We start from the raw sequence: 24810 nt of genomic DNA, 5'->3' as shown, positions 1-24810 counted from the left end.
AATACTGAAGATTTAAATGTATTAAAGTCTTTAATGTACTGTAGGTTTACAAAAAATCAAGTAACATCTCATTAATTGAAATAATTTGAGATTAAAAAACTGTTAAATAGTTTATAATTCAACAGACCCTGTAGCTCTTGTGAAGTATGACTAAAGGCAAAACTTCTTTCAGATTCAATAGAGTGGTGAAGGGTTACAACCTATGTCATGTTTTGCTGTAAATGCTGCCTGTGTCTCTTTTAGGGAGATTTGCTCTTTCTAATTGTTCAGATTACCAATGTAATGAAAATGCAGGCAATCCACAATTTTGAGTTGCCACCAGAACAAGAATAGAGGGGTAATCTTCCAATGGGGACACTTACAGTGATATCTGTTTAAGAGAGGATTTAAAGGGGTTGTAAACCCTTGTGTTTTTTCACCTTAATGCATCCCATTCCTTTATGGTGAAAAAACACCTGGCAGTCACCGGCCCCCCCAGCCCCCCATTTTACTTACCTGAGCCCTGGAATTTCACCTGACGGAGATGCGCTCTTCCTTTGCCCAGGGTTCTCGGCTCTTTATCGGATAGATTGATAGCAGCGCAGCCATTGGCTCCCACTGCTGTCAATCAAATCCAATGACGCGGGCACCGAGGGTCGTGCCTATGTCTATGGACGCAAATGCTGGACTCGGGAGCACGCCCGCAAGGTAACCCCCTGGAGACCGCTTCTCCTAGGAGGTTATCTGATAGGAGGACGAGCCGCGAGAGTTGCTGAGGGACCCCAGAAGTCGGTGTTCAGGGCCACTCTGTGCAAAACGAACTGCACAGTGGTGGTAAGTATGACATATTTGTTATTAAAAAATTAAAAAAAAAAACACGAACCTTTACAATCACTAATGTACATTGGAAAGATTGGAAAAATATACTCTTATGTCCTTCTACAGGACAAGAAGTAAAGGGAAATCTTCCTAATGAGATACAGAAAGCAAAACAAAAGTGGTTATAACCTTCCCTTACTTTGTCAAAAAACTTTAAATACACTTGACTCAGCATATAACTTATAGCTTACCCATGTTTAAAGGGTGGTGTATTATTTTTTGCATTATGGTAAGAAACCTTCTGAGTACAGCTACCCCTGCCAGCCCCCCTTATACTTACCTGAGCCCAACTCAATCTTGTGATCTCAGCTGTCTCCCTCCTCATAGGTTCAGAGACAGCATTGGAAGCCATTGGCTCCTGCTACTGTCAATCACAGCCAGTAAGGAGCGAGCATGGGATGGGTCCGAGCCATGTTCAGTGTATTTATGGACATACAGAGCTTGCTAGGGAGTGAGTCCACATGAGTGCCCCATAAAATGCCTGTGGAGGAAGGTGAAGATCAGGGATGCCCTGTGCAAAACCATTGCACAGAGAAGGTAAGTATAATGTTTGCTATTAAAAAAACAAAAAAATAAACTAAGGGTTTACAATTACTTTAATAGGAACAGGTATTGCAGTGGCTGTAATTGTAAACTGTGGGCCACTTTGCTTGCATTTTAAATGACCCTTGAGAACCTGTTCTTCCCACTGCTACTATTCCTTCGACTGACACCAATAACGGGGCACTATTACACCCACTGAAACCAACAATGGGGCACTAACCCCCCCCAACACTGACAACAAAAATGTGCTACTATTGTTCTTACCAGTACCAATAATGGAGCAGTATTCCTCTTACTGACCACAAGTGCTGTGGAATTACTTTTACACCCACGGATTACTAGGCCTGAGTCATGGTTTGCTCTCACTGACACTGTAGCATTTTTCACTTCCACTGGCCATATCGCAATCCTTGTAACTTCTGAAGGACAGTAAACTGGCCCTTTGTTTAGAAAGTTTGGATACCCTTTCTCCAAGGAACAGAGGGAGCATGCTTTTAACACCTGTAAGCCACTGCCCCCTGACTTCTATGTACACATGTATCCTCAAAACCAGTTTTTCTTGATTACAGTGTTCAAGTACTAATTTGGATTTTAAGAGATACTATTATTGGCTAAGTAGATTGTAGTGCAAGCTTTTGAAGCGCAATGGCCTCTTCTTCAGGCTGTACGAAACATGCATTTTGTACAACAAAAGATATGAAAGTCATCAGCTTGAAATATACAGTAAGTGACATTAGGTGCTAACAAGTTTAAGGTACATTGATAGGGACTCCTGTTTTTGTAAATTCCCTTTGATGGGGATGATGATTCACAGAGAAACATAGTGGTACATACAATTTCTGTCTCTGTTTAGACCTTGTTCCAGAGTGCTTAATTTACACACTCACACCAGTTTTTTTTTAACTAAATTCTTCTAGCACACCATAATGTGAAGGCCACTTCAGTTTCAGTCTTCCTGCAGAAGGGACCTGCTACTAGAATATATATGCCACTGACAAGGTTCCAATATGGGCCCTGGGCAAACATTTTCTTGGGCCCCCTCTTCCATGCAATTTCACTCTCCACATGCTTTGAGACATACAATAAATAGCAGCTAGACTCAAAATCAGTTTACTGAATCAGATCAGGCAGCGATTGTGATTGGTTTCCAGAGGTTACAGTGTATCATTGCCGCTCACTGACTGGCTACTAGAGGTTACAGCACACATTATGGCCCACTTTTTATTGTCTAGAGGTTACAGCTCATGACTTCTGCTTGTTGATTGGTTGCTAGAGATTACTGTACATCAATACTGCTCACTGATTGATTGCTAGAGGTTACTAGACATCTACAACACTCACTAATTGGTTGCAAGAGGTTAGTGCACAGCATTATTGCTCACTGATTTGTTGCTAAAGGGGGGGCTGATCAGTGGAAATGCTGGGGGGTTGATGGGATCAGTGGAAGTGGTGGGGGGATGGGTTTAGTTAGGATGCAGTATACTGTGGCAAATTCTGAATAATGTAGAGCAAAGCTGGAAATCCTTGGCAAGTATATAATGGGGGATTCTACCAATGTAATGGGGAATATACAATGACCTCCATGTAAGGGGGAATTTACACTGACAACCATTGTCAGAGATTTGTACTGACCACCAATGTAAGGTGACACTTCTACACCGACCACCAATGTAAAGGGGGGTTTACATTGACCACCAGTGCAAGGGCAATTCTGCACTTACCACTAATGGAAAGGAAAATGTACACTGATCACCAATGTTATGAAGAATTTACACTGACAACCAATGTAATGGGGGATTTTACATCAACATAGGGCTGGGAGATTTTCTTTAAAAAAAAAATCTTCGGTTCTCTTAAAAAAAACTCGATTCACGATTTGAATCGAGTTTTTTTTTTTTTTTGGAAACCGCGCCAGTCCTGAGGCGCTGCGGGCATGAGCTTTTAGGCGAGGCCGCGGCTTCGGCCTAGTCCGCGGCTACGGCCGGATGCCGCAGACTAGGCCGAAGCCGCAGCCTCGCCTAAAAACTCCGTGCCCAAAGCTCTTCAGGCCTGGCGCGGTGTCAGCGCCGGTCCGGAAGCGCTGCGGGCATGAGTTTTTAGGCGAGGCCGCGGCTTCGGCCTAGTCCGTGGCGTCCGGCCGTAGCCGCGGACTAGGCCGAAGCCGCGGCCTCGCCTAAAAACTCATGCCCGCAGCACCTCGGGACCGGCGCGGTGGAAAAAAAAAAAATCTAAAAAAATCGATTTGCTTAAATTTTGAATCGATTTGACCTCTCAACTCGATTCAAGATTTAAATCGATTTTTTTCCCAGCCCTACATCAACAGCCAATAAATGAGGATTTCTACACTGGCCACCAATGTGAGGGGGATTTATACTCACCACCAATTTTAAGGGGACTTCTACATGGACCACCAATGTAAGGGAGGATTCAAAACTGACCACAAATGCAAGTTTGGATTTTTTAACGATTACCAATATAAAGAGGAGTTTCTACACTGGCCACCAATGTAAGGGGGATTTACACTCACCACCAATTTTAAGGGTGCTTCTACATGGACCACCAATATAAGGAAAGATTTAAAACTGACCACAAATGCAAGTTTGGATTTTTTAACGATTATCAATTTAAAGAGGAGTTCTACACTGGCTACCAATGTAATGGGGATTTACACTGACCACTAATGTAATAGTAGCATTCACAGTAACCGCCAATTTAAAGAGGGATTTACACTGACCACCAATGTAAGGGGGACCTTGACACTGGTCACTAGTGTGAATTAAAAGGACTGTACACCAAGCCCCAATGTAATGAGAAGATTAACACTGACCACCATTGTAACTGAGACATTTAGCCAGCGTTCAAATTTGTTTGTGTCGGGAATACATGCAAAATTGCTTTCTTGACACCATAGAAACATGCTGGCTTTTAGCAGATACACAGAAGTGCCATTAATTGTTAATGACACCCTCATGCATTGGTTGACATGTGCATATTCACATGCACCAAGATTCAGGGTGCTGTGGCACCATGTTCTTTTGAAGAAGGGTTGCTTACCTTTTGCAGAACAGACTGATGTTCAGCCTAATGACTATAGTTGTAGGCAAGACTTTCCAGCATGCTCCTTTACCTCCCCAGTGGGCAGCATTCAGCAGAAGTGATGGTAGATATGACCTCTCCTTATTGGCTCACTGACTTTGATTGACAGCAGCACAAGCCAATGGCACTGCGCTGCTGTCTCAGCCAATGAGGAGGGGAGTACTGAGCAGCCGAGACACTCCTGCAACATCGTTGGATCTAACTAGGGCTCAGGTAAGTCTTAGGAGGGCTGCTGCACACAGAAGGTTTTTTATCTTAATGCATAGAATGCATTAAAAAAAACCTTTTGCCTTTACAATCACTTTAATTTCACATTATAGAACCATAGTTATATAAACATCACTATGTTTACTATCCCTTAACAATGTATAATAGTTCAGATTCAAATTCATTTTATTATATGTATGAATTTATTTGTAGTACTTTATGTTTAACTTCATGGTTAAAGGGTTTATTTTGATAGATGTAAAAAATGCTGCTGTGATGCAGGTGCAAATATTAGAACTAAGGGAAAACTTTACCTTTGGACAATATATACCTGCATCAATAAATGCTATAATGAACGTTGCCAACAAATTTATCGATGAAGGTAGAGGTAGAACAACATTGAAAATACAGTACTGTCTTAGGTTCTATATGAAGGGGTCACCCTGCCTTTAGGATTTGCAGAGATTAAAAACAAGAACGTGTCCAAAGATGGAAAGGCAGAGGGGAAGCGCAAGGACAGAAATAAGGGGAAAGGAGCACAGACAGCCCTTTGCTATATAATAGAGATAAGCCTTCTGTTGTCACCCAGCTGCCAATCACAGAGAATGGCCTCTCTCCTTTTTGCTGCTGGCATTGTCTGTCCGCTGCCTCTGCCAGCCTAAAGCCTGATAGAAATCTCACTCTGTTCATTAAAGTGCAAATAATTTTGGAGATAAGCCGACCAGCCTCTCAAACAAGAGCCCTGAGTGCATTTTTGGCAATACCAGTAAATTAAATGTCAGGGTGTTGTCTGCTGGCATGGGCTAGAAATCTGGGACAGGAAGAGCAGATTAAAAAGTGATTACCATCAGTGATGAAATCACGCAGACAGGCGTTAATACCTAGCAATGCAATGGAGGGCATATTCTCCTTAAAAAATGCAGTATTATGTATGGGCTCGGCTTTAAATCAGATCATATTGCATTAAACAGATATTCTTAGATGTTTTCAGAAAGTATAACAGGTGACTGTATGTTTGTAGGTTATTCATCTGGAAAATAAGCATGCAAGTTTGCATTTGTCCCATCGCTGCCTTTTCTTCAGCATTCTGTGTTTCTGTGTTTGTGCGCAACTATTGTACATGCCTGTGATGTCACATGGTAGTACATGTGTGTGGATCACATATAGATTGGAACTGCCCAAAAGCATTATTTGTTTTTCTTTGCGGTTTACTTTTTATTGATACAGTACAGAGACAGAAGAGTATACAGAATCAAGTTGAGTAGGTACTGACTAAATAAATTATGAGAAATGAATAAAAATGCAATTTTTTTTTACAGGTATATATATATAGATATATAGATATATATTTATATATATCTATATATAGATATATATATAGATATATATAGGTATATATATATTGTACACTCACATGAGTCTCTGCCCTCAATTTAGGGTCCCTAACTCACATTACATTCATACATATACTGTACATACTAGGACCAGTTTAGACAGGAGCCAATTAACCTACCAACATGTCTTTGGAGTGTTGGAGGAAACTGGAGTACCCAGAGGAAACCCACGCAGGCACAAGGAGACCATGCAAACTCCAGGCAGGTAGTGCCATGGTTGGAATGCAAACTAGTGACCCTAGTGCTGCCAGACACAAAAATAAATAGTAAAGACAATTGTGTATTCACAATGAGTGAACAGTGCATTATTAAACACATGCATAATAATACATCTAGTAAATATTCATTTTAAATATATAAACATGATCAACTTAAAATAACTAAACCCAAGCACAAAAATATAATATATTGCAGTTAACCCATCTTTAGATGTATACTGCATTTGTTTTTCTTTTTTCAGGCTTACTACATTTTCTGCAGTTACAAGTTGATACTTGTTGATCTTGATAGAAATTTATTGTATTTGTAACTTCCTGTATACTGAACTGAAATCTCAAACAATCTTGTCAGCTTTCAAAGCTACTGGTATCTACTGAGAACTACACAACCCTATCTTCCTAATTAATGGAGGCAAGGAGTCAAATAAGTTTGCAATCCAAAGCAGGGGAGAAGCCTAGGTTGATAAAATTGCTGTTTAATTGATACAGTACAGAAAATGAATTCACAGAAAGTAAATGTTGTTGAACATTGACAGGAACTAGGTGAAAAGAAAAAAGAAGTAAAACTAAAACAGTCACCAAATTTAAGGACTAATAAACTGCAGATACAGTACAGAGAATGAGTGTTGTCATGCTCTGACAAAGAGCATTTTACTGGCAGAATTACTAGGTTAAAGTAATAATGAACTATATATAAATATAATAAATTAAGTCTTCTAGACATGCAACAATACTAGTTGTAAACATCCCTAGGTTTAAACTAAAGTATATATTCAAGGGGTATTTTTAAATCTGATGCATTGTTTCCATGCTTTGAAGGCATTTTTGTGCCAGTCTGCCAACCCATATCACTTAATTTTTTATTGCTGTTGAGTATAGAATAGTTCTCCCTTATACTGTAGCTGTCTGAGATGATTTAGGTGTGCTTCACACATCATTGTTCCCTGGGATACTTCTATACCTTTTAGCTATCCCAGGGAGTATTGATTTGTGGAGCACACAGGGAAGAGCTCTAAATACCTCACTGCTGGGAAAATAGGACCTCCAGAAAAAAAATACCCAACTCTTCTTGGTGTAATTTCACATATGAATTATATTGGTTCATCCAATATATCTCTGTGATGTTTGTTTTATTGCCAGGTTTTACTACTCTGCTATTATTTTTATTGGAAGTATACTTCTCTACTTTTATCTTTACTTACGTTTAATCTCTGCTTAGCTTCTTTCAGCTAGGATAAATGCAGTTGATTGAAATATAGTGCATATGTGTCCTGTGAACTCAGAGCTGCAGTTACAGTATTTGTATGTAGCATTCAGCTGGTGCAATTTATAATAAGTGCAATGGGGAGGCATGTGTTAAAATACATTCCCTAAATATCAACCTCAGGTGTATTGAAATTATAATTACTAATTTATATTAACGAATAGGCAATCAAAGTTACAGTAGAATTTTGTGATTCTGTATTAACCACTTCAGCCCTGGAAGATTTGGCAGCTCAATGACCAGGCCATTTTTTGTGATACGGCACTGCTTTGTTTTAACTGACAATTGCGCGGTCGTGCAACGTTGTACCCAAACAAAATTGACGTCCTTTTTTTCCCACAAATAGAGCTTTCTTTTGGTGGTATTTGATCATCTCTGCGGTTTTTATTTTTTGCGCTATAAACAAAAAAATAGCGACAATTTTGAAAAAAAAACATAATATTTTGTACTTTTTGCTATAATAAATATTCCCAATTTTTTTTAAGAAAGCGCATTTTTTCCTCAGTTTAGGCCGATATGTATTCTTCTACATATTTTTGGTAATAAAAATCGCAATAAGTATATATTAATTGGTTTGCACAAAAGTTATAGAGTCTACAAAATAGTGGAAAGATTTATGGCATTTTTATTATTTTTTTTTTTTTACTAGTAATGGCGATGATCAGCGATTTTTATTGGTACTGCGACATTATGGCGGTCAGACATTTTTGGGACAACTGACAATTATACAGCAATAAGTGCTATAAAAATGCACTGATTACTGTGTAAATGTCACTAGCAGGGAAGGGGTTAACACTAGGGGGCGATCAAGGGGTTAACTGTGTTCCCTCGCATTCTAACTGCAGGGGGAGGGGACTGATTGAAGGAAATGAAATATTGATGTTCCTAGCTAGTAGGAACTCACGATCCGTCTCTCCTCTCCTCACAGAACAGGGATTTGTGTTTTTACACATACATGTCCCTGTTCTGGCTCTCATGCTCTCATTGCGACCGCCGGCAACGTGCATTGGCACCCCACCTGCTATCCCACTTAAAGAGGCCAATGTACAGCTACGATGGTTCACGGGATTGTGCCAACCTACCACAGTATAATGACGGCGGCTGCTCGGCAAGCGGTTAAAAGGGTTGTAAAGTCTCGTTTGTTTTAAAATAACAAACATGTCATACTTACCTCCTCTGTGCAAGGGTTTTATACAGAGTGGCCTCAATCCCCCTCTTCTGGGGTCCCTCCGTGGCGCTCCTGGCTCCTCCTCTTCTCAATTGCCCCAACGGAGAAGTGCTTTCCCTGGAGGCACTTGTGCGGGCATGCTCTCGTGTCTTGCTGCTGTGTCCATTAACACAGACAGCAGGACCCGCCCCCCAGCTACCGCGTCATTGGATGTGATTGACAGCAACGGGAGCCAATGGCTCCCGCTGCTATCAATCTATCCAATGAGGACTTGAGACACTGGCTGGTGCTGGCGTGCTCATCCCTGTTGATGGGAAGACCGGGTTCAGGTAAGTAAAAGGGGGGCTCTGGGGGGCAGCTGTAGCACAGGAGGTTTTTCACATAGAATGCATTAAGGTGAAAACCCCTGAGGGTTTACAACCCCTTTAAGGTAATTATTTAAAAAAAAAAACATAGATTGTGGTTATTAACTCCTTTCCCCTAGTTTGCGTAACAATTTACCCTGTGTAAGGCACACACCCCACTCAGACTGATGGCTAAAACTGTAAAAACAAAGGTTAATTTCTTGATATTTATGCTTTTCTTTGTTTAGCTAGGCATAAACTATATTGCTATGTATATGCATTCCTTTTGCATTTTTTAAAATCATTTTGTGACCTTATATTAATTTCTTTATTTTTTACAAAAATATATTGTATAAGCATTTTTAAATATCACGTGTTTAGAATTTTTTCTTGTCATAAACACACCATACTACTTGGTAACACTTATCTGTAGCTTTTGTGCATTCTACATAATAATTTCAATATTTGAATATTTGAATATTGATGTGGATAGATTTCATTTTTTTTTTTCAAAGCCTTTACGCACCTAATTTTGCCCACTTCCTTATACTTACGTGCTCTGTGCAATGGTATTGCACATAATGGTCCTGAACCTCCTCTTCTGGGGTCCCCCATACTTTTAAGTGCAAAGGAGGGATTTGGGGTCTTTTAGACCCCCGATCCCTCCATAAAGAGTACCTGTCACGACCTATTACTGTCACAAGGGATGTTTACATTCCTTGTAACAGCAATAAAAGTGATCCGATTTTTTTTCAAAGGGACAATGTAAAAAAATAAACAAAATAAAATGAAAAAATGTAAAGTGCCCCCGTCCCCACCTGCAACAAAGAAAATGCATATGTAAGTTGCGCCTGCAAATATAAACAGTGTTCAAATCACAGATGTGAGGTATTGCTGTGATCGTCAGAGTGAGAGCAACAATTCTAGCAAAATACCTCCTCTGTAACTCTAACCTGGTAACCATTAATTTTTTTAAAGCGTCGTCTATGGAGATTTTTAGTTTGTCACCATTCCACGAGTGTGCGCAATTTCAAAGCATGACATGTTAGGTATCTATTTACTCAGTTTAACATCATCTTTTTTACATTATACAAAAAAAATTGGGCTAACTTTACTGTTTAGTTTTTTTTAATTCATGAAAGTGTATTTTTTTCCCAAAAAAATGTGTTTGAAAGACTGCTGCACAAATACCGTGTGACATAAAATATTGCAATGATCGCCATTTTATTCTCTAGGGTCTCTGATAAATATATATATATATATATATATATATATATATATATATATATATATATATATATATATATATATATTGTTTGGGGGCTCTAAGTAATTTTCTAGCAAAAGATACAGATTTTAACTTGTAAGCAACAAGAAATAGAAATAGGCTTAGGCGTGACAGGGTTAACATGGGCTATGTTTATGCTGGTGAAATGTACAAATTTTGGAAAAATGTATACTTGCCTGGAAAGTGAAATGCTATCTTGACAGATTTTCATATATGGAGTTGGACTCTGAATGTTTGTACAATAAAACCTTTTTCTGATTAAAAAAAGAAATAGTAAAGCAGACACCTTTGAAGCAAATTTGAAGCTGAACTCCAGCTAACACTTTAAGGACAGTTACAACAAACTTTTTCTTTCTTTTGGGATAAAGGTTGTACCTAAATTATTAAAAGCTGATCATTGTAAGCACTCCTATCAATGTTACACGGTTTGCTTCAACCCGCTAACTGCTACTTTGCCTGAACAGTGTGGTCTGTTAAAAGAAGTTAAAAAATAACAGACTTAGTGACTGGATCAACAGGTTAAAAAATACATTTTTGTTTTTAGGTTTAATACCGCTTTAATTAAAAATCTTTTTTCACATTCACATGTACTTTAACTTGCACATTTATGTTTACAAATGTTTTATTTAATTACAATTCAGCAAACAGATTTTATTTTTTTTATTGCACACATTTCAAAATGTGACCATTCGGAAATTGCACAATGCTTGTAATATTTTATCTAGATTAGATAAACTTAATACAAGTTATACTTATTCTTTGGCACAATTTAAACTTTTGATACCAATCAAATTTACATTCATATACACATGTCCCATAACAGTACTATGCAACTCCTTATCTACCTTTTACATTTTTCAACAGATGGTCACATGTTTGATAGTACAGTAAATATTAGAAGACAGCAAGTTTTTTTTTCTCAATGAGCCTCTTTCTTGGAGGTTATAAAAAAAGTAGTCATGATCCTGTTGATCTAACAGAGTGCTTGCTGCTGTTTTCTCCTTGTTGCAGTTGTTGGTAGAGCAGTTTAAATGATATCCTGCACAAGACCAATCACTGTGTGCTTGAGTATAAAAACACAGAGTATTTACAGAGTTCAGGAGTTGAAGTAAAAGCTTGCTCCTGCTGGGTGCTAGCCCCAGGTACCAGGCCTAATTCTACAGAGCAGTTTTGCAAGATTAACTATATTCTTGCTTTCAGTCAATGGGATTATCAGTTAAGCAGCAATAACACCAAAATTACATGCTTTAGAAGCCTATTATCTTGGCATTTCCCTATATAACACCACATTATGGCTGAGACATTTCTGTTTGATTGTTCATATTTCCCGTGCATGGTTTCACATGAAATGTTGCAATCCTGTTGGCTGGTGATAACTTAATTTGGTTTATAAAAATAACAATCGTTAAAATTATATATATTTTTTTTTTTTGCGGAAAGCTGCAGCACAAGTAATGTACCAATTATACAAAACACAACTTAAAGGGCTTGTTATTTATTTTCTCAGGGCTGCTGAATACACAGGGTAAGATTTATTTAGATGAGGTCTGTGCACAAAAAATAAGGGAATGTAAGTTGTGTTTTTGTCGCATTTCCAAAATTGCTTTTAAATCATATATAAAAATAAAATGTTGTTACACTAGACAATTTGCATGGGATTAGTCTATATGTTCATACAAGGTGCAGTTTCATGAGTATAACATATAAACATTCCGCAAACTTCTTTTATGTGCTTATAAACTGACATTTTCTACCCAGGGGATAAATGGCAATATTTTTTAACCACTTGCTGACCAGCTGCCATCATTATACTGCACCAGGTCAGCACGTTCCGGCGAACCGTCATAGCTGTACATCGGTCCTTTAAGCAGGGATAGCAGGCTGGGGTGCCGATGCGCATAGCCGGCAGTTGCGATGACAGCTGACCACGCGTGATCGTGGGCACGAGAGCCAGAACAGGGGCGTGTGTGGGTAAACACACAAATCCCTGTTCTGTGAGGAGAGACAGATTGTGTGTTCCTACTAATTAGGGACAATGATCTGTCATCTCCTCTAGTCAGTCCTATCCCCCTACAGTTAGAACACACATGAGGGAACACAGTTAACCCCTTGATCGCCCCCTAGTGTTAACCCCTTCCCTGCTGGTGACATTTTCACAGTAATCAGTGCATTTTTATAGCACTGATCACTGTATTGTCAAAGGTCCCAAAAATGTTTCAAAAGTGTCCGATCTGTCCACTATAATGTCACAGTCCTGATAAAAAACGATGAGCACCGCCATTACTAGTAAAAAAATAAATAATAATAAAAATGTCATAAATCTTTCCCCTATTTTGTAGACACTATAACTTTTGCGCAAACCAATCAATAGACGCTTATTGCGATTTTTATTACCAAAAATATGTAGAAGAATACATATCGGCCTAAACTGAGGAAAAAATTTGCTTTTTAAAAAAATTATTTTTAGAAAAAAAGCACAAAATATTGTGTTTTTTTAAAAAATTATCGCTCTTTTTTTGTTTATAGCACAAAAAATAAAAAAATGCAGAGATGATCAAATACCACCAAAAGAAATCTCTATTTGTGGGAAAAAAGGACGTCAATTTTGTTTGGGTACAGCTTTGCATGACATTGCACGTGCAATAGTCAGTTGAATCGAAGCAGTGCCATATCGCAAAAAATGGCCTGGTCATTGAGCAGCCAAATTTTTCAGGGCTGGAGTGGTTAAATTTTACAAAAACTGAGAACTTTACAGAGCTAATGTTGTAAAAAGCTAGTACAGACACTACACTACCCATCTTATCAGTGTTCATTTATTTTTTCTAATAGATGTGCATTTTATTACAAGTTGAAAAAATAGGAACATCAAGGAGCCCCCAACCTTTCTACATAGAATTATGACTAAAATTGTTTTTGCATATAATCAGATTTTTTCTCCTCGTTCCTCTCTTTTTCTCCCTGAGTTACATGTTCAGTTTTAAGAAATACAAATATCCACTGCAACACCAAAGCACAGACAAGATCAATGATCTCTGCATATTATTTTTTTTTAACATGTGCTCAGTCTGATTTGCCCGGGTTTGCAACAGATTTCTGGTGTATGCTTTCCATTTAATATATCCAATAAACATAAAAGAATGAAAGGGAGAATCCTATTGGCTGCTATATGTAACAATAATTGTTTTACTTTAGATATGTTTATGTGTGTTGCCTTTGTTTACCAAGGGGCATTTCCATTACAAATTATGGGCTTAATGTATAAACATTTTAATTCAAATACCTGGAGTTAATAATGCAATTAATTGTTTAAGTACAAATATAAACTCAAACAGGTAGCAATGAGAAAGTAGTTATTTGTATGCACAAAAAGGAACAAAGTTGGAACTTTGAAGGTGCTGAAAACCCCCCTTTGGAATAACTAGTCATATACCATTTAAAAATATAACATTCTTTTATTTGATTAGTTAAAATGTGTCTCAAAAGGCATAAGACACTGCAGTAGCCTCCCTGATGGTATTCCCGAGTGTGGCTCGGGGTTTAATTTCAGCACCATTAGCAGTAACCCCGAGCCACACTTGGGATTGCATTGCAGGATCCTGGTGCTGTATACTTACCTTGTCCCCAGGATCCTGCGATGTCCCCCCACGGTGTCTGCAGGCTCTGTCCTTCTCCAAAGCCTCTGTGTGCTGGCTCTATTCCCTGCGAGCATCGCAATGCACGGGGGTGGAGCCTGGCGGCAAATAAAAAAATGAAAAAATCATAACACATACAGTACTGTAATCTTACAGATTACAGTACTTTGTGAAATAATTTCACATACCTTTTGTCCAATGACCTGCATGCAGTTTTATCTTATATATACTGTTCTTTCTGCCTGGAAACTTGAGATTGTCCACAGCAACCAAAAAGTGTCCCTTTACGTCAAAAGTGACTTTAGACCAGCTAGAAGACAGCGATAGTAAATTAGAACACTTGCAGAATTGAGCGATAGTGAATCGTGGGGAAATTTATTTTGTTATTATTATATTATTATTTTTTTTTTAATATTTATATTTATTTATTATATTATAATTTATGATTTTGCATTTCAAACTTCATCATACCCGGGATATCTACTAGACTCTTGGTAGACAGATTTAAGTGTGTTATTGTTACGAATTACAGGCCTACAATATAAAACACCAAATTTCCATGCAAAATAATTGTACCGCTTTCAGCACCTAAAATCCGAAATAATCATACCGCCAGGGAGGTTAAAATATAATACTTAGTAATATGATGCTGGTACATTATGTTTTAATGTAGTGTCTTATGCCTTTTGAGGCACATTTTATCTAATCAAACAACAGAATGTTATTTTTTTAAATGGTATACGACTAGTTATTCCAAAGCAAACTATATGTTAGAGAGATGCTTGAATTAACATGTTTTAAATGAATATAGTGGTGTCTGTCATTCAGCCCCTATAGTAACTGTAAACACAATGCATCCCAAACAGGAGGGGACAAAAAAAGGTGGGGCTTATCGAGTGACAGTAAACACTAGTATGATAGTATCAAAACAATTATTTATTGATAGGATATAAAACATGAAGGTAAGTAGAAGTGGCAGATACTAGACTAGACTAGTTTTCAAAGTCCCAACTTTGTTCCTTTTTGTGCATACTTTACTCCGGGATGTGGTGCTAATATTTAACTGAATACATTTCTATTTAGAAAAGTAGTTATTTGTATTGACACTTTAATATATTAGTCCTAATAAGGAGTGCCTGCTTATAATTTGCCAAACTACAAGAAACAGGCAAGGTACCACTGTAACTATACACATGGGGTGAAAGGAGCCCAGCCTCTCATTCTCCTCTAACCCTTTATATAACATCTAAACACTAGGAGCATTTACTATTGAGGGTGAGAGCCTTTAGAATTCCCATATACATGTGAAAATATGGAAGGTCCTCCAGTAGATATCAGTTTTTGTGGTGCTATGGATGCAGGATAATGTCCTCACCATATGCTTACAATAACCACATCTGATTTCTTCTACGAGCAGAGATAAATTAGGGCCAAAGAGCACATTAGGCAAAGTAACTGATTTAGGCCTACCGTTTCACTGAAAAATTCCAACACCCATAAAAAAAAATTGCAGTTCTCAGTGACCATTGAGAACTACAGTTTGAATGTGTTCTGTAATAATGCAGCAAGGCCAAATGAAACTTGACGCTTGGTGGGGTTGATGAAGGCAGGAAGTTAAAAAAATCAATTTTCAGCAATTATTTTTCTGGTATTTTTTTCTATTTACCATTTCTATCATCTATCCATCTCCTTTCTCTTTCTTTTCTCTCTCTTGTTTCTCTCTTACATTCTTCCTTCCTTTTTCCTTCAAACTGTAGCACCGTATAAATTAAGCTAGATTTAGACCCATTGATCTGTGGTCTCTCCATTCCATATTAGTTAAAAACCTAATTTCACATTCTCTGTTCTCATTGTATCCTTACCGTTTTAGCTCTTTTACACTCTCAGACAATTTCTGCACACCCAGTGGACATGACCTGCTTCTTAGTCCAATGCATATAAATGAAAAGTATTGCAACTGGAGCCAATGGTTCACCCATAGTGCCACTGTTTAAGCTGCCTTATAACATTGAAAATTGTGCAATAGGTGAAGATACAACATGCCCCATCAGATACACCAACTGCCTATAAGTGTACTTTCCAATGTAAAGTGACAATCTAGAGCAATGTTTCTCAACTCCAGTCCTCAAGGCGCACCAACAGGTCATGTTTTCAGGCTTTCCATTATTCTGCAAAATTTGATCAGTTTCCCTGATCTAGAGAATTTTTGCTTCCCTAAAACACCTAGTTAACTTAAACAAGAAATTAAATGGTCAAAAATGTCAAAATCAAATGAGCATGTTAGGTATATAAAAAGAGATATTGACTGTCATTTACCACACACACTATATATTAACACCTGAGTGATTTGTGTGCATACTTCTTTTTTTCAGGTTCCAGATGGTGCAGTGGTAGCACTTGTGTCTAAGCAGGTGACAGAATACAATGCAGTCAACAACTCCACTGTATCCAGGACTTCCGCCAGCAGATATGGTGAGACTATTTTTTTGCTGTCTTGACAAATTGTTGAAAATAAATTGTGTAGGGACATGTATCACTTTAATATATTGTTATATGTAAATACTGTGCCCTTTTGTTGCATATCAAATACATATAGAAAGGTTTAATAAGGTAAAAGACCAATGACAAGCAGTCATTTTTAGTACCCAAGAAGATTTTGCCAAATGGGTAGGAACAACTACAAAGATAAAATTGAATTTCTACTGTGTTGTGTGAATTGTGTTGAGCTTTGTCTTTTATATATTAAATAAATGATGTTATATTTAAATACGTCATTAATGTGAAACAGCAGGTTAAATATTCAGCTTGGCCAAACTCCAAATTTTTGTGATGACTCAAATATGTTGAGCTGCATGCATGAGTTTAATAAATGATGTACATTTCTAGAAAGAAACATGTAACATCATACCCATCACAGCAGTGCTTGTCACACACTATTACACTGAACAGTTTTCCTAGTTTTCACAATAAATTGCTTCTTACAATAACACAGCCATTATAGTTGTTGCAGTTGTAAAGACACCTTTACAAACGCATACTTATTAATATCTGTAGAAGATCCAGTGTCTATAACACTTTTGTTGCGTCTGTTGTGCCACGTTAGATTACCAAGAAGAGGCACTCAGATATTGCCAAGAGAATACCCATCAGGTGCTCAAACCAGGCTGTGTTTGCAAGAATATTAATTGACCTTGACAGTAGATATTATCCGACTTTAACTTACCATATTTGTGTAATGCTCATAGGAAGGACAGCTTATGTTAATTTTAATATAAAATGCTACTATGATGTCTAACACAAATTTCATGTCCTTTACAACTGATCAATCAGCTCAGTTTGATTGTTGGAAGCAGGAAAATACTTCATTAGTATGTTTCAGTAAATAAGCTTTAAAGTGTATATTCATCCAAAACTATTTTTTAGTTTTGGATAGAAACGGGTAAAGGTTTGAACACATGTCGGGTTTTCCTGCTATCCTCTATAGATTTCCCTTCACTTTCTGGGAACAATGTTATACCAGACAGCAAGTGAGGTAGAATCTGCAGCTGGGAAACAGACAACTATAAAAAGCTAACAGGACTCTAGTAGTTAAGAAGTTAATAACTTTCTTTACTAAGCATAGTTAATTCCATAATATTTATCATGTTGTTGTCTTTTTGTTCTGTTGTACACTGGAAAATATATTAGATAATGTGGTTGAGTTACTAAAACTAAAGAGTGCAAAATCTTGTGCATCTCTGCATATAAACCAATCAGCTTTCAGTTTTTTTTCTTTTACAAAACTTAATTGAACAAGCTGAAGTTAGAAGCTGATTGACTACCATGTACAGCTGCACCAGATGTTGCACTCTCTAGTTTTAGTAAATCAACCCCTGTGTGTTCATGCTGTTAGTCCTAATTATAATTTGGTAATATACCGCTTGACTGTTTTCGCTATTAAAGTATAACTGAAGGCAAAACTTTTTTTTTTTCGTTTTGGATAGTGTGGAGAGGGATTAGAACACCTGTCAGGTTTTATTGCGGTTTGTGCTCCCATTAGGGAGATTCTCCCACTCTATTTGTTATAGTAAGTGAAAGTAAAGAAAAATTAAATTTTGGGTTGTCACCAGAAAAGAAATAGAGGGGGGATCTTCCAATGAGGACACTAGTTGTGGTGACCCTGATGAAAAAAGGAATTCCTTCTCTTTGGAGAGGTTTCCTCTCACTTCCTATTTTGGCTATAGAACAGGAAATGGAGGAAAATCTCCCAAATGGGACACAGATGGTAAAAAAATAACCCACAGGGCTAAAAAAAAAAACCTTATGTGTTTATGCACTGTCCAGTCCTCTTCTGTTGTTACTTTCAGATTCATCTGACATAGAAAGAAAGAGCTTTACTTAGGAACAACTTAATTCTTAAATTTGTTATGAGAGAATTATAGGGGTTGTCACTGACAATCTCCTTCTCAAAATGGTAAGTTGGCCATAGACGGATTGAAATTCAGCTAGTTCAGCAGGGACTGATTTTTGATCAATGTCTGGCCAACCCTGTTCGACAGAACTCTATCATTACATTGACTTCTGTTGAAACCCCCAGCCAGAAGACTTTGTTGGTTTGGAGCTGCTGTTGTGTGTATTCTGACAGTGGCCAGTCAGAATTAAGCTGCATTAAGATAAAAAAAACTTCAGTGTGCAGCAGACTCCCTAATACTTTCCTGAGCTCCATCTCTATCCAGTGCTGTTGCGTGAGAGCCTTGGCTGTCTGGGGACTTTCCCTCATTGGCTGAGACAGCAACAGAGGGCTATTGGCTCCCACTGCTGTCAATTAAAGTCAGTGAGCCAATGAGGAGAGAGAGGGAGTTGACCCAAGCCATGGCTCCATGTCTGAATGGACACACAGAGCAGCAGCTTGGCTCGGGTGCCCCATAGCAAGCTGCTTGCTGTGGGGGCACTTGGCAGGAGGGAGGGGCCAGAAGCATTGATGAGGGACCTGACAATAGGAGGATCTGGGCTGCACTGTGCAAAACCACTGCACAAAGCAGGTAAGTATAACATTTTTGTTATTTTGAAATAAAAAAAATTGATACTTTAATATCACTTTAAATCTTCAGAAGCAGAAAGCATACCCAGAAGACAAGGTAGATTCAGAACACCAACATGAGTGCGAACGTGTGAAACTTTTGTTTTAAGATTGTTCACCAACATGAATGTGAACATCTGCAACTTTCTCTTAGGATTGTTTAAACTGCAAGGTAGGCATATAAAAGTGGCAATATAGATGATTCAAGCATTGTTTGCAACAATTTAGTCATGTAGTGGTGAAGAAACAAGTACTTCTGATAACCAGAAAAAAAAAAGAAAGAATTTCTTTGAAACTATCAGCCAGGTGTACCATTTTCTAAAGAGAAAAAGAAGTAAAACCTTTACACTTGGACTAGATTCATCTGCTGACTGAACCAGGATCTGTTCAGATATCTGTCTGTCCATGGCCTAAGAGGAGATTTTATGGAAGCTCCCAGTTTTGTTAGTGGTTTGGGTGGGTAACTATTCTTTTCCATGCACAATGTCCTAGGTATCATTCGACGGTCAATGGGTGCTGATAAATTGCTGTAGCTACCCAGCCAATTATTTCTTGAATTAGTTTCATAAATGGTTTGAATGTATTTGATAATTAATTTCTAACTGAAATAAAATAGAACTGTAGTTTGCCAACCACAGTGTGACATCTACAAGCTTTGCAAATAAGCAGTACAAGGGGCAACATGTAACCTACAGCAATCAGCTATAATGTACTTTACTGAAGCCAATATTTCAATTTTACCACAGCTATTAAGTTGATGATGAATTGGATTATGGGAAATGTTCAGGCTGGTTATTACTGGCATGCAATGTCTACCAACGTCTGAAGGATCATTAGGTTCTGCTTTTAACCCCCCCAAACTCTTTGCTGAGAATGTCACTTACAAAACCGAATGTAATGAGGCATTTGTGGTGTCAACAGAGCTGTACAGGGAGCTTGGCTGATGCTTTCAATTAATCTCCTTTGGTACATTAACACGCTGGCTGAAACAAACTTTTTCTCACTGTCTGGTAAGCAGACTACTGAAAAAAATATTGATCCATTGCTTCTTATACATTCTGTTGTAAATCTGGAAAGTACAACTTCAATACTTTGCCCAGCACATAATACACAACTGTATAGCAACATCTAAAATCTTCTGAATTCATAACGTTAAAGGAACAAGACTGCGTATTGAAAGAGTTCATATTTTATTTTGAGCTGCTGACCATTGGATGTGTTTGCAAAACCTTTTAGAGCACTGTCCGTGATACTTTTTTTATTTGCACTGACTAATTTTTCAGGACAAGCTTTCAGGGTTTGTCCCCTTCTTCAAGGTCCTAGCAGTACAGATTCACAAAAGTTTTAGCGGGATGTTAAAAAAGAAGACAATCTCTGAGGGAATTTAAAAAAAAAAACAGACACACAGATATACATGGCAATGGTAATAAAACAAGCATAGTTAGTAAGATAAGACAGAGGGAGATCTATAGACGGGGGGGGGGGGGGTTGGATGACAGTCACAGAGGGGGTATAAAGCTGTTGGATAATGAGTGAGAAAGCCCATATCTAAATTCAGGTGATTATTTTTTGTGTCAAATAGAACTATCATTCTTAGTTCAAATGTTTTCCTTTGAATAGTTTTGAAATTCCATTTAAGAACTTAGACATTAAGGTCTTCCATAGTGTAGTCCGGTTATGAGAAATGGTGTCCCACAGGTGGCAGAACTCATCTTCGGTATCTTCCTTGATGGTATGTCTGTGCAAATTCATCCTTGTTTGCAACATCCTTCCAGCAGCTGTACAGCGGTACAGCTGTATGATCCTGTGATATTGAAGGTCCCTTTTGTGTGTGTAACACTTTTAGATGGATTGATTTTGTTGCAGGTTTTGTTGCAGTTTGTAGGGCTTGCTTCCATTATTTTTGACTCAGAATGAATGAAATTTCCTGCTTATTTTTTTATGTATGAGGTTGGGTGGTTGTCTGAATTGTCTGAATGTCAGTATTGGGGGTTGTTGACATATTTATTTCAGAGTTTCATCCTATGTTATGATGGGTTGTAAATCTTTGGTTATCCTTTTTAAGCCTTCTAATGCTGGATTGTATGTGAAAACTAGAGGTGCACAATTATTTGTTTTTTCTCTTTGTATTGGAGGAGATGTTCTCTTCAGGTTTTCAAGGATGTGTTTATGCTGGTGTTGATGGTTTTGTCTTTGTAACTTTTCTTATGGAAGAAGTCTGCTAGTGTTCTGAGATGTTTATCTCTGTCGTCTGGGTCGGAACATATTCTATGGTATCTGTTGGCCTGGCTATGTACGATGGCCCGTTTAGTGTGTTGGGGGTGAAAACTGGAACTATGGAGATAGTTTCATCGGTCAGTCAGTTTCCTGTATATTGAAGTGTGAAGTTGGCATCCCTGATGTATAAAGTGGTGTCTATAACGTTGACATGTGTATTTGAAAATCCCTTTTTAGTTTGATTGATGGGTGAAAAATGTTAATCAATGAGTAAAACTGTTTTAAATTTTCTTCGCCTTCTGTCCATATGATGAAAATATCATAGATATATGATAATATCTGTACAGCTTTTATTGTATGCTGTTCAGGAATTTGTCTTCTAGGTCAGCCATAAATAAGTTTGAATATCGGGGTGCCATTTTACTTCCCATAGCAGTACCCATACACTGAAGTTAAATGTCATTGTTCAAGGTAAAATAGTTGTGTGTACAAATTAATTCAATGCAATCACCTTTTGCAAAACCTTAAAATGTGCCAAAATATAATAACATGGTTTTACAACCTTTTTTCTATGCAGAAAACTATTTATTATTTTTCACAGAATGGAAAATCTTCTCTGTTTTGCTCCACAGTGAAGTGTTTGACTGGCTTACAGTTTATTGAAGTAAACTTTTCAATTCTCAAGCATATAAACTTAGTGGTACCTTCACAATCTGCTCTATTTCAAACAAACTCATCCTTTCCCTAGAATGTGCAGCCTGAAAAAAGTACTTACTGTATATGCAAATTGTAACTTTTTATGCAATGTTGTCAGTTAAGTCCTCACCTCCATTTCCAACTACTCCTCCTGACATTGTCCTGTGAGTCCTGCCAACTGTCACAGGTAGGATGGAGGTTTCTTTGACATGCACGCTGTGATTGGGGCCCATTGGTGGAAAATTGGATCTTCCAGGAAATGGGAACAACCTTTTTATTCACAGATAACACATCAGGGACTTATGTATTATCTTAACACTTCAAATTTGAGTAACAGATGGTATTATCAAAGGAAATGGCTGTTTTAAAGGAAACTCTTAACATATTGCAGAAATAATACATGACATTTTCTCCTATAGTTCCTATAGCTTTGATTACTGATAGAACTGATTAGTTAAAATATGTAACTTTCTGTTTGTGAAGGAAGGCAGATTGAACCTGAAGAGCTTAAATGATACAATTTACATGTTTTTTTCATCACTACCAGATATAGGCTGATAGTATAAAATTCAAATACCTACAAATCCATAAAGCATTTGACAGTATTAAACAAATAAAAGTTTACCAGATTTTGGAACAATTTTTATTGATTTTTATTGGTTAATAAACAGATATAGGTGGAAAATAGACTTTAGGTTGAATTTAAGCCCTCCAGCACTGCACTGTTACGGCTCTCGCTGGTTCCCAGTGCATTTATGTTCACCCGGTCTTTCTTCTGGGTTTCATATATTTGGCCTCTTGAATGGTCGGTCCGGGGTGATGTCACTCTCGTGCATGTGCATGGGGGTTACATTGCCACGGCCCACAGAGCAGGCCATAAATGTGGTCTGAGCTGTACATTACCCACTGCCAGGCAGTGAGGACATTTATAACAGAATTGACCTCTAGGGTAGCTCAGCCCTGCCCTTGCTCTCTCCTCATTGGCTTACTAGCTGTTAATAACAGTAGCTTGAGCCAGTGGCTCCCATTTCTGTCTCAGCCAATAAGTAGCAAGAGACCCGGGAGAGCCACTCTTGTGCACATTGCTGGATCAAGATGGGGCTCAGGTAGGTATTGGAGGGGCTGGGGGGCTTCTACACAGAGAAGGTTTTTTACTTTCATGCAGGGAATGCATGATGATAAAAAAAACATGAACCTTTACAACCACCTAACTATGTTATGTTACTCTGTTTTTATGCCTCCACAACTTATCTGTAAATAATTTGGAAAACATAAACTTTTTGATGGCATATAAATGCAGGGGTATGTATTTGACACATATTTGAACTGAAGAAGTCACTTGGATGAAGAATTAAATGTCTTCAATATTACAGAACAATTCCAACTTACTTTGACTAACTAGTACTAGCTATTTAATGTTGCTTCTCAGTGAACAGTCAAATCAACACTCAACATAGTGAACAGCTTAAAAGTATAAGTCTGACTGGCTAACAATGCTAAAATAATATCACTGTGTGATACAATCATTTACTGCAATTTTAGAACAAAAGAGAAATCTGCATGGTCCCTGTATATTACTTGAATCAGTGCATAAAAGCATTTGAGAGATGCTTACATTATTCTACAGAAATGCATCAGGAGAGCTTTCTTAGTACTGGCTTACTTACAATTGTCTGGTATTTAAAAAAGCTAATTCCTTAACCAGTTAGGAAGAAATAATTCCTTGTAATTACCCCTAAAGCTCTTTGTGTAATTCAAATGTTGATGTTGGCACATTCATTTTAGAGTTCATGGGGCCATTTCAATGAAATTGTGCAAAAGCAAATTCTAGATAAAATCTGTGATATTTAACTGCTTAGGCTTGACGCTTGATTTTATGACCTGAAATATAGACTCTCAGGACTGCCATCATTGTAGTGCTTGGCACTTAAACTCCTAATTCAGTGATCACATCTTAAATATACTTGTCAGTTGTTTGGCACTGTTCATCGTAAATATTAAAGTGATACCAACACTGGTTTAAAAATTCTATTCAAGAATGTATTCCTAACTCAAAAAAGTACCTTCTATTGCTCGCAAATCTCCAAATTCTTTTTTTTTTTTTGTTGTTAGGACTGGACTTCCTGTTAGAGGATGCCTATGTTCATGCTGCATGGTCCCACTGTATGTAGGGATGTAGTCGCCCCCTCTTGCTTCACTTTGCAAGAGAAGTTGCACTTTTCAGGGAAAATTTCCCCAGAGCTTAGTCAATGAAATGAAGTTCTGCTGACATCTATCATCCAATCATGTGCAAGCAAAAATTTAGTTTTTTCTTCCTTGCATGAGATTGGGTATTTTTTACAAAGTGGAATTTCACCACATTCACTAAGCTCTGTGGAAAATTCTCCTGCAAAGTGCAACTTCCTTTGCAAAGTGAACAGCCTATTAACCTGTAGTAAATTAACTCCAGTAAGAAATGTTTTCATGAAAAATACAGAGCCATTAAGTGGTGGATGTGTATGGATTATTTTTGGAGAATTAGGATACAAGCATACCCCACTTTTAAGTACACAATGGGGTTTATTTACTAAAGCTGGAAAGTGCAAAATCAGGCCCACTTCTGCATAGAAACAATGAGCTTCCAGGTTTAATTACCAAAGCTTAATTGAACAAGCTGGGGTTAGAAGCTCATTGGTTTCTATGCAGGGAGCCTGATTTTGCACTTTCCAGCTTTAGTAAATAAACCCCATTGAGTACTTAAAAGTGGAGTATGCCTGTATTGAGTCACTTGCATTGACCCCAAGGAATCTGATTATCCATCTGTCTATCTATCTGTCTATCTATCTG

General features: G+C 37.8%; 1 protein-coding gene across 2 annotated transcripts in view; it reads left to right on the top strand.

The window, feature by feature from the left end:
• Positions 1-24810, top strand: part of PLXNA4 (plexin A4) — a 1066226-nt gene that overhangs the window by 975365 nt on the left and 66051 nt on the right. For both annotated transcript variants that reach the window (XM_073619416.1, XM_073619417.1), the window contains one exon: positions 16385-16484. In XM_073619416.1, the coding sequence (XP_073475517.1) occupies positions 16385-16484 (100 nt within the window). The remainder of the gene's footprint in view (positions 1-16384; positions 16485-24810) is intronic.

The sequence above is a fragment of the Aquarana catesbeiana genome, linkage group LG03 (genome assembly GCF_042186555.1).
Source record: "Aquarana catesbeiana isolate 2022-GZ linkage group LG03, ASM4218655v1, whole genome shotgun sequence".
Classification (NCBI taxonomy): Eukaryota; Metazoa; Chordata; class Amphibia; order Anura; family Ranidae; genus Aquarana; species Aquarana catesbeiana.
The sequence above is the reverse complement of the archived record's forward strand: the minus strand, read 5'-3'. Positions and strand labels throughout refer to the sequence as shown.